The 14983-nt window shown below is 36.4% G+C and overlaps 1 protein-coding gene across 1 annotated transcript in view; it reads left to right on the top strand.

Moving 5' to 3' along the window:
• The first annotated feature begins 5285 nt into the window (after window positions 1-5285).
• The window catches only part of NEK10 (NIMA related kinase 10), a 159552-nt gene continuing 149854 nt past the window's right edge, over window positions 5286-14983 (top strand). Inside the window, 11 exon segments of the mRNA XM_041411449.1 lie at window positions 5286-5359; window positions 5679-5739; window positions 6866-6987; window positions 7485-7580; window positions 9879-9921; window positions 9924-9968; window positions 10488-10529; window positions 11095-11173; window positions 11510-11577; window positions 12588-12667; window positions 13656-13718. Of these exon segments, the coding sequence (XP_041267383.1) occupies window positions 5286-5359; window positions 5679-5739; window positions 6866-6987; window positions 7485-7580; window positions 9879-9921; window positions 9924-9968; window positions 10488-10529; window positions 11095-11173; window positions 11510-11577; window positions 12588-12667; window positions 13656-13718 (773 nt within the window).

Here is a 14983-nt window from a genome sequence, read left to right as displayed (position 1 = left end):
ACTCTCGAGTTGATACTGAGCTGCTCGCTAGACCTCCGAAATCCCCCATTGTTTTCCTTTTTTTTTTTTTTTTTTTTTTTTTTTTTTTCCATACGTATGTGAGCCGCTCTTTAACAAGACCGGATTTCGGCAAACTTTCCTCTACAGAGGAAAGTTACACTCTGGAAATTAACCAAGAGACTGACATTTGGTCGACCCAGCAATCTGAGAACAGGCCTGGCCATTTATGGAATGAGATGGTACAGAGGAAAAACAAAAAAAGAGCAAAAGACAAACAATCCCAAAACAGCAGTAGCTTGAATGTTTTCATTTGTCGGGAAAACGAGGAAGAACCTTACCCTTGTTAACATTTAGAGAATCTCCAAAGAAAGATTGAGACACACATATGTGTGTGGAAGTTTTTGTGTGTAAGAAACACATAGATTTCCATATTGATTCAGTTAATAAAATGAAAGAAATATTCTTCAAACATTGTCTGTGTGGGTTCTTCAATACAATTTCCTAGGCACAGATATCACTGGTGGGGATCTATTATGACTGCCATGCATTTTGAGAGCAAGAGGGGAAGCCAGCCAGAAGTCCTTTTTTCCCCACTAGACTGGATAAGGAAAAGTACCTTTTGGGAATTTTTCATCACCTTTGATGCTTCCTTTGCCATAATTTTGACCATGTTTGAAATCCATTTCTGATTCAACAATAATATATTTCTGATTGCTCTTTTAGGGAGTGAATTTTCACCTGACCTTCATCTGACCCAGGTTATGGTATTAGATAGGATATTAGATACATTCCTATCCAGCAACAGCATCAAAAGTCTTATTAAAGCCACCGTATCTACTGCTTCTTTATCCACCTTAAGCCTGTTATCCTGTGTATGATTAGACAGTGGAATTCAGCCACTGCAGTGATTAAGAAAGGAGTTCAAGGGAAAATCTACAAACTAGTTGGCTTACAAACTATCCATATCCGCTAGTTATTGCTAATAAAGATTATAAGGAATGTGAGACATCTTATTGAAGAACCATTACACTGTTATCAATGGGGGTAGATTCATCCTCCAACACGTCTTTGTGGTTTTGTTTGTTTTGGGGTTTGTTTTTACCTTCTGAAGCTTATGTGCTTATGTCATCTGGGACAGATACAAAACTGGGCCACAGATCAAGTCTGGGGTAATTCCTTTGTCTCCTGTTTCTCATCATGTGGATTCTTTCATTTCTGACGGGTTTCTTGGAGCATTTCTTGTCCTATCCTGCATTCCAGTGCTGTCAGAATGCATCTCTCTTCCTATGTAATTGAATCAACATAACTGATTAAATGTTATTATCCCCAGTTAAAACGAATGCATTACTATTGCTCTAATTTCATTGTCTTAAATGGAATTAAATGAGACTGTGCTGTAAAGGCAATTTTCTTTTAATGTGTCTCTGTTCTTCAAAAGAGTTGTCAGTTTTTATCTGGCACAACTAGTGTTTGGTGTGTTTCTTACACATTCCTCAGGGCTGGTGTCATAGCAGGGGGATAGTTATGAGGACAGTGAATAGCCTGGCTCCATGGAATCCATGGAAATTTCTGCTGGCGTGAGTAAAGAAGAAACATGGGGTGGGAACTTACTCGGTGACTTCAGGAAAGTCAAATAGTTGTGAGAATAGCTAAGGAAATATTAATATCTGTTTTCTCTCAGCTTTTTGGCTGATAGAAGGAAAATGGAGTTGTTTCTGTTTGTCTGCCCCTCACTCATGGTGCTAATGCACCTACCTGATTTAATGACTGATGGAAGGGGCTTTCTGCTCTTCTCCCTTGATTTACACCTGTGCATTCCTGCCCTGTCAGCAAGGGCACTCATCTGGCCACTGTGCCAGTGAGCTAAATTGGTAGGAAAGTAACAATATAAATGGAAGTGTATTGTTTTCTGTGTGTTTAGCTCTCTAAACTGGCTCAGGTTTGAGTCAGATCAACTGAAGAAGTAGAGAAGGATTGCTGGTGGAAGGGAAGGAATGGGGAAAGCCATTTTCACTGGCAGCTGGCTGTTAATTAATTAGTCTAATCTCTGTACTAAGGTGAAGGGCATAACATTCTAAGCTGCATGGGTAAATCCTCCTTTCTGCATGTTATCCCTGCCCTTGTACAGTAGAAGTGCTTTGGAGACAAGGCAATCAGGGCTAAAGTAGGAGAGATTATTTGTAACCTGAATCAGGTTTCCCAATCCAGTGAGCTGTGCATCTGAGATAATGCTGGGCTGACAGACTAAAGGGTCAGTGCAGGGTCAGTTTGTGGCCAGAGCTGGCCTTTTTCTTGAAGGGCTTCCTGACCTGTGCTGACTTGTTGGCCTCTAGGAAACTGAGAGGTAAGCTCAGGGTGAGTCTTCAGAGCTGGCTGAGTGCTGTATCCTTGAGTGACCAGTGTCCCTTCATTCTCAGCAGCAGTGAAAGGAATGTGGCTTGATGTTTATCAGGTTCAATTTTGCACAGGGCCTTTTAGATGTGTAATGGCAACAAACCTTTAAAATATTTGTCATCTGTTACTCGATTTAATCTTTACCAAGGTAGCATTAGAATTGGAATGGTAGCCCTAAAATAAGGTTGGTTAACAGTTGTAAAATATTCTAAATAATCACAAAGTCCTAACAGTTCTGGATTAAATCATAGCCATACTGGGAATCCTGCTGTTTGTGGTTTGAAGAGCTAACCCAAGGATTTCAGAGTATGCTAAAAATTTTAAGGTTTAACTCCGTTTCCTCATGAACAAGTTATTTTTCTGTGGTTTGGTTGTTCTTTAATTGGTTGAAATCTGTTCTTTGTGCACACATACTCATGGTCAAGTAGACAATTTGTGAGTTTCACAGCATTTCCTACTGTGCAAATGTGAGGTGCTTATTGCATTGTGTCATGCCTCAGTAATATTCCAAATGGATAGGGTACTGGGGAGATGATATAAGAATGTCACTATAATACATGGAAATTCTTACTCTTTATGTGCTTAGCAATGGACATGGCTTCTCTTAACTTTTAATGCTCTTGAAGCAAAGGAAATAAATGCTTTGAGCAAACTGCATTCGGTCTAGTCTGAACTCAGTAGTTTTGTCTGCTGAGTGGTGGAACAAATCCTCTTTATATTCATTCTCTGGTAATAACTGGTGCCACAGAAGTGTTCTGGGATGTTTTTTAATAACCTTCTTGAGCAGATGCGTGGGAGAGAGCAGAGAAGTTTCTTGTGGATCCAGATCAATGATTCCCTGTGGTAGGATAAAGGCTTGTTTAAAAGACTAGACATGGATGAACCGGGCTTACAGGCCACTTCCGAGAGGGATTTAATACAGTGCACGAGTTCATACTGTCAACAGTTGCATTTTGGGCAGTTCTGTGATGTGATATTGTATAACTGGAAAAATTACTGATGTTCATTTGGGAAGGAGCAGCTTCTGGTAGTTTACAATGCTTTTGTTTCATAGCCAGTTTTCTTCTTCTTTGCCTTTATGAGGAGGAGAAATAAAAATCACTAGCAGAAGAATTCTACACTGCACAGCAAGAAAAGGAGACCATCAGGTTTGATACAGAAAATCCTGTTAAAGACACACCAAAGGGAACATCCAAACAGTCCATGTTTAGTGAACAGTAAAATAGGTAGAAAGGATCAGGTAGTGGTATAATATCCTTGGTTTTTAAATTGAAGGTGCTCTACCAGTATGCTACAGCTATATGTAATTCTCCAGGCTAATTATAGAGTCCCAGCCTGTGCCTGATCATTCTTTTTTTTTTTTCACTCAGAGAAGGATCTGTATCAATATAGTTGCTTTTGTTGCAGCAAGAGATTCCTCTTGAATATCCTCTTTCCATGTCTTTCTGCATTTTTCTAGAAGGATTTAGAAAATTTTCAGTGAACAGGTGTTGTGTACTGTGAAAGTGAGTAGATCAGGGCTTTTGTGGGAATGTCAGACCTGTAGATTGAGTGTTTTTATTTAAGGTGTGGTAATAGCCCTTATGAGGCCATGCCATATAGATCTGCTCTCTGTGGAAAGATGCTCTGTGTGCCACTGCAGGGAAAGCAGGTGGGTTTGGTGTAAGACATTCAGAAGGCCTAGATTCTAAACTGCTGAAAATTTCTGTTATTCTTTGACAGACTGTGTGGTCATAGATTCATAGAATGGTTTGGGTTGGAAGAGACCTTAAGATCATCAAGTTCCAAGTCCAGATTGATATACCAGATTGATCACAGCATCGTTGGAAGAGACCTTAAGATCATCGAGTTCCAAGTCTCTACCATGGCAGAGGCACCTGTCACTATATACCAGATTGATCACAGCACCATCCAGCCTGATCTTAGGCACTTCCAGGGATGTCCACAACTTCTCTGGGCAACCTGTTCCAGTACCTCATCACCCTCACAGTAAAGAATTTCCTCCTGATATCTAATCTAAACCTGACTTCTTTTAGCGTGAAGTCATCATCCCCTTGTCCTAACACCACACACCCATGTAAAAAGTCCCTCTCCAACTCTTTTGTAGACCCCTTTAGGTAGTGGGTTGCTGCTGGATATCTCCCTTGGAGCCTTCTTTTCTCCAGGCAAAACAACCCTACCTCTCTCAGCTTCTCTCTGCATAGGGGAGGTGCTCCAGCCCTCTGATCCTCTTTGCAGACCTCTGGACTCACTCCAGCAGGTCCCTGTTGTTCTTCTGATGGGAACCCCAGAGCTGCATTCAATAGTCCACATGGGGTCTCAGGAGAGTCAGGTAGAGGGGGAGAATCATGTCTCTCAAGTCACTGTATGCATCTCATTTTTTGTCAGATACCTCCTTTTTCTACCGTTCATTTGACTTGTTTATTTGGATAATATAACTATTAAATTCTCTGTTGTCTGGACAACAGCTTGTTGTTGACAACCTTGATGTTATCCTGTAAGCATTGCTGTGACATAAGCAGCCAATTCACAGAGAGAAATAATGGCAAGAAGATGAAAGAGGAAAAGTCCTAATAAAAAATACATGAAAGAGCAAGACAGTATTGTCTATGCATGTGTTGGAAAACCAAGGTTTCTGTATGTTAGATTAAAAGCTTTCTTATTAATATCTGGAATTTCAAAGGATATCCTGATATAATGCCCAAGGCTTCATGCTGAGAAAATGGCAAAGTTTTTTTTTTCTTTTTTTTTTTTTTTTTTCCCTAAAAGCAGTATCGGTTGATTCTGTAAGTAAACATGGGTTCCTTTTGCCACAGTGATATAATTATTTGTATTTACTTTGCTTTTAAGGAAAAGAGTTTTTAACCCCATAATGATAATAGTGATGCACAATGCCTGATCAGGACAAAAAGCTGAAGAGCACAGAAAAAGCAATAAAAAAAAAGCCTCCTGGGATCTCTATGAGGTGTAATATCTGACGTTTTACTTTGAACTTCAGCAGGGCTCGTGTGGAATTTACACTGGCTGCCAAAGCAGAATGCTTCAATTTGAAGTGCAGTATAAACATGACGACTGTTACTCTGGTCACAAAGTTTATTTACACCTTTGTTGATTTAAGACATTCTGGAGAAGCTGTAAATTCTTCTGTGCACAAAAGTGGACACCAGGCAACGCTAGAAAACTTTATTTTCTGTCAGTAGCATTGTTGCTTGTTGACCTTCTTTACACTTATGGAAATACTTTTATGTAACTATTAATACACGCTGTTGTGGTTTTTTTCCTAGGGATAATTCTCATCTAAAGAGGCTTCAGTCTCTCTTCATTGTTCAGTCAAGGAACCAACAGGTATTTTTCAATAACTGTTATTAAATGTGCTTTAGAATTATAATTAATTCTAAAGGTGATTATGATTTCTGGCATATGCTTAGGACATTATGTACTATAGTGACTAAAACATGTTAGCAAAATCTTAAGGAGAGGATGTCTTCGTGTCTCTTTTTCCTTGGCAACATTAGACCTTCTGTGTGGCACAAATCACATTTAGAATGGCTAAAAGCATGAAACTGATCCGGTTCCCATTCTACTGTACCATATTTTTTATTTTAACAGGAAAAAATTGCTTTATTTTGTATATTCAGCAGGTTTTATCCAGCTATTGTTGCATATATTAAAGTAGCATAGCAGATTTGTTTTCCTCTGTGCCCTTTCACAATGTCGCACGAAGGTAGGCTTAAAGATGTGTGAGTAACAGCATGGGGGAGAGTGGTACAGAATATAAAATAAGATCAGCATTTTAACCATAAACAGTTTGTCTTTGAAGAATAACACTTCAGCTAAAAATATCCTGGGCTTAAATACCAACTTACAGGAGAAAGTCAAATCTCCTTCACCTGAACTCACTTAGTGAAGCTTGTATTTGCCATTTGAAGCAAAGAAAACCAACACATGATTATGGGTGTGAGTCTTTGGAATCACAGAACATTTTCTCCCTTTCAATTCTGTAAAAAGATATGACAAAATGACTAAAGGATTCATCCATGTGAGGTAGGAGTTATGCACTTTCTACCTGGTTAGAGGCCTGGAATTGCTTCTGAGCAGAAAGCTGAAACATGTGAGTTGTACAACCTAAAAAGAATGTGAAGGCTGTGCAGTTGTGGAATTGGGACAGGTAAGAAACACAGATAATGAGCATGTGTTGCAGATTTTGTAGAGCTTTTCTATCATAAATTTTAGAAGATGCTGTTCTTCACCTTTTACTTACCTCTCAGTACTAGTTTTTCAGTGTTGCTTTGCATCAGTTTTCTACCACGTCACTTTTGTTTTCCAGAGGAGGTGTGTGTATTCTATAATAGCAAGTTTTAGGTCCAAAGTTCAAGTCAGAACTTGAGAAAAGGTACTTTGGTGTGATAATATTCTCAGAAGACTTAAAATGCAGTGTTTGCCTCATGACTACTATCCCTTCCGTCTTTAGCTTCCAGCTATATATATTGAAAGTGGTCAAACCAGTGTGACAAGAACTTGGCAAAATGTCAAAAGCAATGAACAGAAGTCCAATGGTCAATGGCAAGAATCTGTTGAGCTTGAAAAATTTAGGTAAAAATAATTTAAAGATGATGTTGACACTCTCATATCCCTGAACGAGAGATACCTTTATGTATCTAAGGGTATCACCTTGTTGAGGTGTTGAAGGCATTTGTATTTTTACATATGTCTTGTTACTTGTACTTGTCATGTTAAACCAGTATTTGAGAGGAGAATGACATACTTCTAATTTTTTAAACCTGTTTATGTTCCTGCCTTTGTAAGTTTCAACCTTTCCCACTCTGCAGAATATACTGGTTAGAGTTAATAAACTCATTTTAAATAGTGATCATTTCTTTATTTGGAAACGTTATACCATTCTGATAGTCCCAAATTATGCTTGAGACAGACTGTTAATGTCTGGCAATCTGAAATCGTGTTATTCTATGGTAACTGCTGGTATGACATTTCTTAGTTTTTGTTGCTAATATTAAGTTGTAGTAGTGCAAAACTGTCTTGTGGCAAGTTAACTTGCAATTCACCAATTCTTTTCTTTTCTTCCTTATTAGTGTGACCTACAAGAATGAGAGAAATTTCAGCAAGCATCCCAAGCGTCAGCTGTTTCAAGATATCTTTACAACTTTAGTTAAGGACAGACTTACCTGCAGATCATTATATGAAACAAATTCATAACCAAGAAGGAAGGCTACTCTTTCTTGCCTTCCATGAAGAAGCAAGATGCATGGATAATATCCCATATTGTTACAACAACACACCTTTCTGTGGAAATTGCCAGAAGCACTGGTGGTAGTTTTAAATAACCACTTGTGTATCGGCTTTGAGGAGCAATGCCCAGGTCAGTGGGACAGAAAAACACAGGACTGGGTATATGACAAAAGTTGGATGACCAGAATTCTAACTGCTATGTTTTCTTGATCATTCATCTGTATATGGTGTCTGTAATCTATGATTTGCTTTTCTAATTTATTTTACTGTTTCTATTTATATTTTATAGACTACTGCCTTTTTAGTGAAAGGCCAGTGGTTTCCACAAAATTCAGATGAGTTGATGCCACTTGTTTGTGTTCATTTGTATTTTTGTGTATGACAGGATTAGAAAGGGAATTACCTTTTCTTATGCTGCTCTCATTTATATGAGGAAAAAGTACAGGACCTTACAAAAATAGAGGGGGCAGAGAAAGATATTTTAAGGGAAAAAAAGATGTATTTTTCAGGATTTTTTTACTATACTCCTTTGCAGTATATTGTATTTACCTTTTTAAAGCCCAAATACATTTTCTAAAAAACCCCTTAAGTGGTACAGAAGTTTAAATATGGAATCCTAGAGCATTTAAAGGTATTAATATATAACTACAAGAGGAATCTAAAAACACCACATAGTTTGCTTAGACATTTATTCAGAACCAGCTGGGGAAGTAGGGGTGTCTGCTTTGATTATCTAAATGACAGTGAGTTTAAAACAAGTTATTTAAGTGATTTTTAAATCTGGTACCTCTTTTTCGCATGTGAACTCAGTACTCACCAGTGGGAGGTCAGTGGCTCAGCTTCATTTGCCAGAAATCCAAGAATAGCTTACACTGTGATTTCCCAAGTTCTGTTTATACATTGTGACATACTTGGCTTTTATTTTGGTTTTCTTTTGTTGTTCTTTGTGATAGTGATATGGTAAAACAAGCCTCTTGTATTAAGAATGAAAGCACCCAGGCAAGGTTGGTGAAACAGGCATAAATTAGTAGATAAGCTGGATATACCCTGGTGTGTCTAGTAATGTGTATTATAAATAATGTGTAAATGTAACTGTAGTAGAAGAGGCTCTGAAATGTTAATCAGGCTCAGAGAATGAGTGTCCACCATGGTAATATCTTCAGACCGCTTTAAAATCTGACCTGCAAATTTTGCACACAGGTATATGGTTGCTGTTTTCTTTCCAGGAAAGTTTTGTGCTGTTCTGAAGTGGCCAATTATGGAATCATAATGAAAAATGGTATTACTTTGGGCAGAATATTGGCGTAAAAGGGCTGAGAGTTTCTTAGTCTCTATTTATAAAATATTTATTTTTATGGAAGTATTTTTAGCTATTGGCGTCATTCCCAACTTCAAATGATGAAATGGGAAGAAAACTGCCATGACCCATACACTTTTTCTGTTTCCAAGAAACCTATCCAAACAAATTTTGTCCTCTCAGATAAAACAACAACAAAAAACACATGGCAAAGATGTCTAATTTTAGGTTTATTTTAAATAGGGAAATGGGGAAATATACTTTCAACAGGCAATGGAAATAGTGATTCCAGTACTGGTATTTTATGCAGGATTACTGCCCCTGGACACTTTCTGCAAATATGATTTGTATTTTCTACCATGTTTTATGCTGTGAATCATATGGAGAAATATAAAGGAGGAAGTTCTATATGGAAATACAATCCTATTTCAAGAACATTTGAACTAAATAACAAATTATTTCCAGCATAACAGAATTAAAATTTTTAAAAGCCAGGATAGATTATGATAATTCAAAAGAATATTTTAAATATAGTTATTTTTACTTCTGTAGCACACATATTTTTGCATAAGTGTATTTTGTGCACTAAAGTTTGCTCTGTGGTTTCTCATTTACTTTGCTCTTTTGGGCCTTAATTCAACCATGAAAAATTTATATTAAAGCACAGTTAGTTTGTTCTTAGAGATGAGCATGTACTTTCCCTCATCAGTCCACTGATAATAAGTGATGGCTGGTAATGCTGATATAATGTAACAAATTTATTTATAGCTGATACTGTGTTTGAATATAAATGGTATTATAAGTTCTGTGGTATAGTATGTTGAACAGTTGTTGTAGCTCACTGATCATCTAGTCAATTGATCCTGAATCAAACTGTTTTATTTAAGTATTTAAGCACTTCTTAAATTGCATTTGGTTTATGTTTTGAATATTTAATTTACAGGCAATGGGTTATTCAAGCCCCATGCATCCATTTTCTTAGATTTTATTAATCTGCCTGAGATTATTAATAAAGGATCCATGCTACCAGGTCAGTATGTCAAAATATTGTTTCTTGCTTGGATAAGGGGATGCAGGTAAGTTCATGTGTACAGTTGTGTTGGTGCTTGTGTGTAAAAACATTTGTTCTTATGAATGCACATGTACATGTATGTATCTGTATTTCTATATGTGAGGATGGGAGTTGCAAATAAGCAGATTTCAAGAGTGGTTTTACACCCTTGCTGCATAACTTGCTCAATTTCTGTTATTTCTTATGTCGTGTCTGTTGTTGTTGACCCTTACAAAGAAACTGTAAATCTCCATAACAGATGGCTCGGTCATTGCTCTGAGCCCTAGACTTGGTATTTGACATTGTCATAAAGATTTGTAAAATTCCCCCTACATCAATAATGTAGTTACTGAAGGAAATAGAAAGCTCCAGTTTAAGAACCTTCAACATTTCACCTCTTGTGTTTTTATTTATCTACTTACTACAAGTAGTTCTGAACTCCTTTTTTCCTTTTTTTTTTTTTTTTTTTTTTTTTTTTTTTTTTTAATTTTCCTGTAGGAAATGCTCCACAGTCTGGGTGAAATTGAAAATCTAGCTCAGGTAGAATTCCTCACAGTGCCTTTGTCTATTATGTTGCCTGTCAGTTTATTATGATTAGAATAATATATACTGTAAAAAGCAGTGTACAGATATTCTTGGTTTATGGAAAGAAGTGAGTCTGTTCCTCTGTTTTCACATGAGCAGTTGGTGTGGGTTTTTTCACTAGTTTTCAAATCAACTGTCCTATAATCTAGCTGAATTCATCTGGGACTTGTAGTTAGGAGACTTAAGAAATGCTTCCTGAAGTGGGAGAAGAATTGGAAGAGTCAATTTCTTTTGGTTCAGTCAAAAGAGACTAGACTTTTGAAGGGACATGAGCAGATCACCCTGCACTGTAGCAAATGACTTTGCAAAGGGAAAAGCATACTGGTAAAATATATGGGTTTTTTAAAATGTCCAGGCAGGTTTAAACCTTGAGGCTACACTACTATTGCATTACAGAATATTTTTTCATGAAACAGATGCACCACCTACAGGCTCCACCTGTGCAGAACAGTCTACGTTTATGAAATCTGCAAACTTTTTTTCCTAATGGTATCCTTTATTTTTCTTCCCCTACTTGTAGTATATGGAAACAGTAGCAAATCGTTACCTTAGTTACAGAGAAGAGCAGCATAATGTGGACAAGTTGGTCAACATGACATGTAAGTGCAGTAGCTGATAACAGAAATGATAAGGCTACTCACAACTTGTGTGTGAGGCTTAAAATGTTTAAAGTACTTCAGGTGGTCATTAAGTAAGATAGTAGTATATTCACTGTAGGCATCATCACATGAGTAAAAGCTAAAATTCCTGTAGAAGGGAGCTGCTTGTAATATTTCTTTAAGAAATTAGTATCTTTTTATGCATTGAAATAAAAGAGTAAATTGAACTATTTATGGTTCAAAGAACTTACACAGTATTTTTCTCTGTTATCTGACTGGTAAAATAAAAATATTAGTGAGAAAGAGTCAATTTGTGTGTCTTCCTTTCTTCCATAGATATTTTCCAAAAGCTTGCTTCTGTTAGAAATCAAAGAGAATGAGTTATAGCAAATGGAGCACATAAAGTGCTTTATTAAATTGTTAATTTATTTAATTAGCTACTTAATATAATAACAAATGCTTTTCAGATTTGACCTAGATGGGACTAAATTCCTTACCTTGTCAGTCTTGTGAGGTAAGATAATATCTGTTTTACAGATATATTAATAGGATCATAAAAATAAATTCTTCTCTGTAAGTTGTCTGATGTATAATTGTTGGCTGTTTGAGATAAACAGATTGTAAACATTTGGACTAAACATTTGTTCTGTAGAAAGTAGCGCTCATGTATGCACTGTCCTGAGCTACACCTTACTGTGATTCAAATAGTTTTATATACTTATAAAATGTAAATATATTTTAAAGTTTTCTTACACAAATTTCTGATGTGGTTTTTCACTTGTAAAGTATTCTGTGGCTAAATATTCTGTGTCAACCCAGACATCCTTTGCTGTACATTACTATCAGTCTAAGAATCTGTAATTAATTATTGCTGGTTTATGGCTAAACTGAGATACAGTTGAGATCAAAATCAGTATAACTAGGGTTTCATGATTCTATCATGCTGCAGAAAAACAATGGCAATTGTGATCGTATAGTATCAGACAACCTATTTTTAGAGAATCTAGACAAATATGGAGTTTGATTAGATATTAATCATGAACAGAAATACAGGCAGGGCCTTAAATGACTGTGCTGTTTAAATATAAGCTGAATATTAACTTTTTACTTCAGGAGGCCTGAATTAGTGTTCTGAAGTTTTCTGGTGTAATAGAGACATTTTAGCAGTCAAAGAGACACTAACTGTAGTTTGAGAAGAAACATCCTTGCTTGTCCTACTGGGTGTATTCTAAGATTTTGGGTGTATATTTAAGTGTACTTTAAATGTACCTGAGATTTTTAACATATTGTGTAAGGATTTAATTTTTACTTTCCATTAAATATTTCTGTATGTTTTTGAGTTTTAAAATAACGTACTTTATATTTTCACAGAATCACACATTTACTTACCTTTATTTTTCTTTTTTTTTTTCAGACCTTAGTAAATTTATTATTTGCCAGAGAGAGTCATGTGTTTTTTGGTGCCCTCCTTGCTCTGACTAGCTGAATAGAATGGTAGGTTCAACTTAATGTGCCATAGTTAACAAAAGCTTTTTAATGTTTTCTCTTGTCAGAATATTAGAACTGCTCTTTATGAGGAAAACTTGAATGTTCTTAATTTTATATTGAAGCAATAGAAATGAAATAGAAACTTTGGTCCTTGCAGCAGACTTCTTCTTCATGTGGATGGCTCTGCAAGACTGGAATCACAGAATCTGTCTTTGCAATCCTCATGCAGGATTCTGGAATTCCTGCTGACTTCCTGCGTATAAAAATCTTCTGTCTTCAGCTTAATATAACAGTGCCTCACAATAATCAGGTAAAATATTGTTCAGTGTAGTAAATAATAAACTCATGCAGCCAAATCCATATATATGTGCCCTCTTCTCATTAATTAGTGATTAAATAAAGATTAAAAGGGAAAAAAAGAGCAAAAAGGGGGACAGAGCAACTTTCATCTATAATGGTATTATAGAAGAAAAACTGCTGTTATTGATCAGTGTCTTCCAGACTTCCCAAAACTCTCATTCAGTTTAATTTGTTTTTAATACCTGTATTAATTTAAATTATGTTATACATACATTTTCAACTTCCATTTAACTTTCTTCACTGAATGTAATGTAGGATTTTATGTTACATTTGGCCTGGCCAGAAAGAGTTTGGGGTATATTACAAATGTTCACAGAAATTGTGGTTGTTTTTAAAAATGTACTCAATTTGCTTAATTACCAGTAAGGCACAAAATATATTTGTGTCTTTATTTTTACGCATTCACATTTACTTTTTTTTTTTTTTTACTGGGAAAACTGGAAACTTGTTACACTGTTACTCTTGACCCAGCATATATTTGTGGTTTTATGTACTTGTGTGCACAACTTGATATTATTACTTAAGACTAGGGGAAAAATAATTAATCAAATGTACAAAGAAGAAGGCTAAAGAGCAATGTGTGTTTTTGATATAATTTCATCTGATAAAAATGCCAGGAATAATCAATTTGTAGTCCAGAATGTAGGGAGGAGATAAGTGAGATTGTTGAGAACTTGCTGGTGATATTACATGAATAAGGTGAGACTTTTTGTGTGGATTAATTGTGTTAAAATAAGTTTTGACTTTTTTATTTAGGGATGCACGTATTTAGAGGAATTAGAAAATGTGCCACTTGAATATACCCAAGGTCAAATTCTGATACCTGTGTATTTTCAGTCACATACTGATATAGCAAAATCTTTTCCACAGTTCCATTGTAATCCATCTCTCTCTCCCCACTGATGGCCCCCAGTACAAATGAGTTGCAATGTTATCATGAAGTGATAGCAATCACTTTTCTTGGTGCATCTCTTCCGTTGCTCCTGGCAGACCTGAATGGTTAGATGGGAAAGCATGTTGAGCCCTGACAGTTCCTGGGCTGCCCAATATAAACTGGTAAAATTGCAAACCCATGAAGAAGGAGGAAGAAGAAGGTGAAGAAGAACAACCTGCCTCCGCCCTAAAACCTTCATCTTGCTTCATGTTTATTACTATATTCTAAACCCCCAAACTTTAAGTTTTCCACCCTGTCATATTACACACTTCTAACCAACTACACACCCATAATCCCAGTGGTATTAATCAATTTTGGAAGTCTTCTCCACAGCCTCAGGTCAAATGTAGTGCTCTCTTGTGAGTCGGTGCCTTTCAACACAGAAAGTTTAAAATTCTCAGCATCCAGGATTCCAACACGGATGAGCACAGCTGCTGCTGCTCTAGTTGGCAAAGTCCTTAGCACAGCTGAATGCATTAATGATCCTGCCTCTCACGTGGTCTTTGTTCTGACAGAGCCCCTAAAATGTGTATATAGCCACTTCACTGTCTAATCAGGTAGGCATGCTTGGATAGCCAAGAAAGGCATTTCCACAAAAAAAAACAAAAAAAAACCAAACAAACAAACAAAAAACCAAAAAAACAAACCCATTCTACTTTCTCATCACAGTTTTTCTGGATTAAAATTGGAGAGCAGATTCCATACAGTAGGTACCTTTCTACTGCAAGATTTTATAGTGCACTTCATCTTAAGGATGATAAATACAAACCTTCCCAGTGGGTAGGTATATGGAACTAACATGCAGTCTAACCAACTGGATAGTATGCTCAGTATAGTTGCCTCACACAACTGTAAGGAGCTTAATTTATGCCCACTGAGAATTTTAGATTCCAGCAGAATGTATTGGAAATAACTCACAAGAGCTACTAAGCAGTTGTAGTTGGGTTGAACATGAAGCTGTACCAATTAATAATGGACTTAATGATCACATATGAAAACGAAGTCTCTTTTGGACAAGAACTTTATGA

This window comes from Onychostruthus taczanowskii, unplaced genomic scaffold, assembly GCF_017590055.1.
Source record: "Onychostruthus taczanowskii isolate IOZ18803 unplaced genomic scaffold, ASM1759005v1 scaffold36, whole genome shotgun sequence".
Classification (NCBI taxonomy): Eukaryota; Metazoa; Chordata; class Aves; order Passeriformes; family Passeridae; genus Onychostruthus; species Onychostruthus taczanowskii.
Note: the sequence above shows the minus strand (reverse complement) of the source record. Positions and strands in the feature narration are given on the sequence as shown.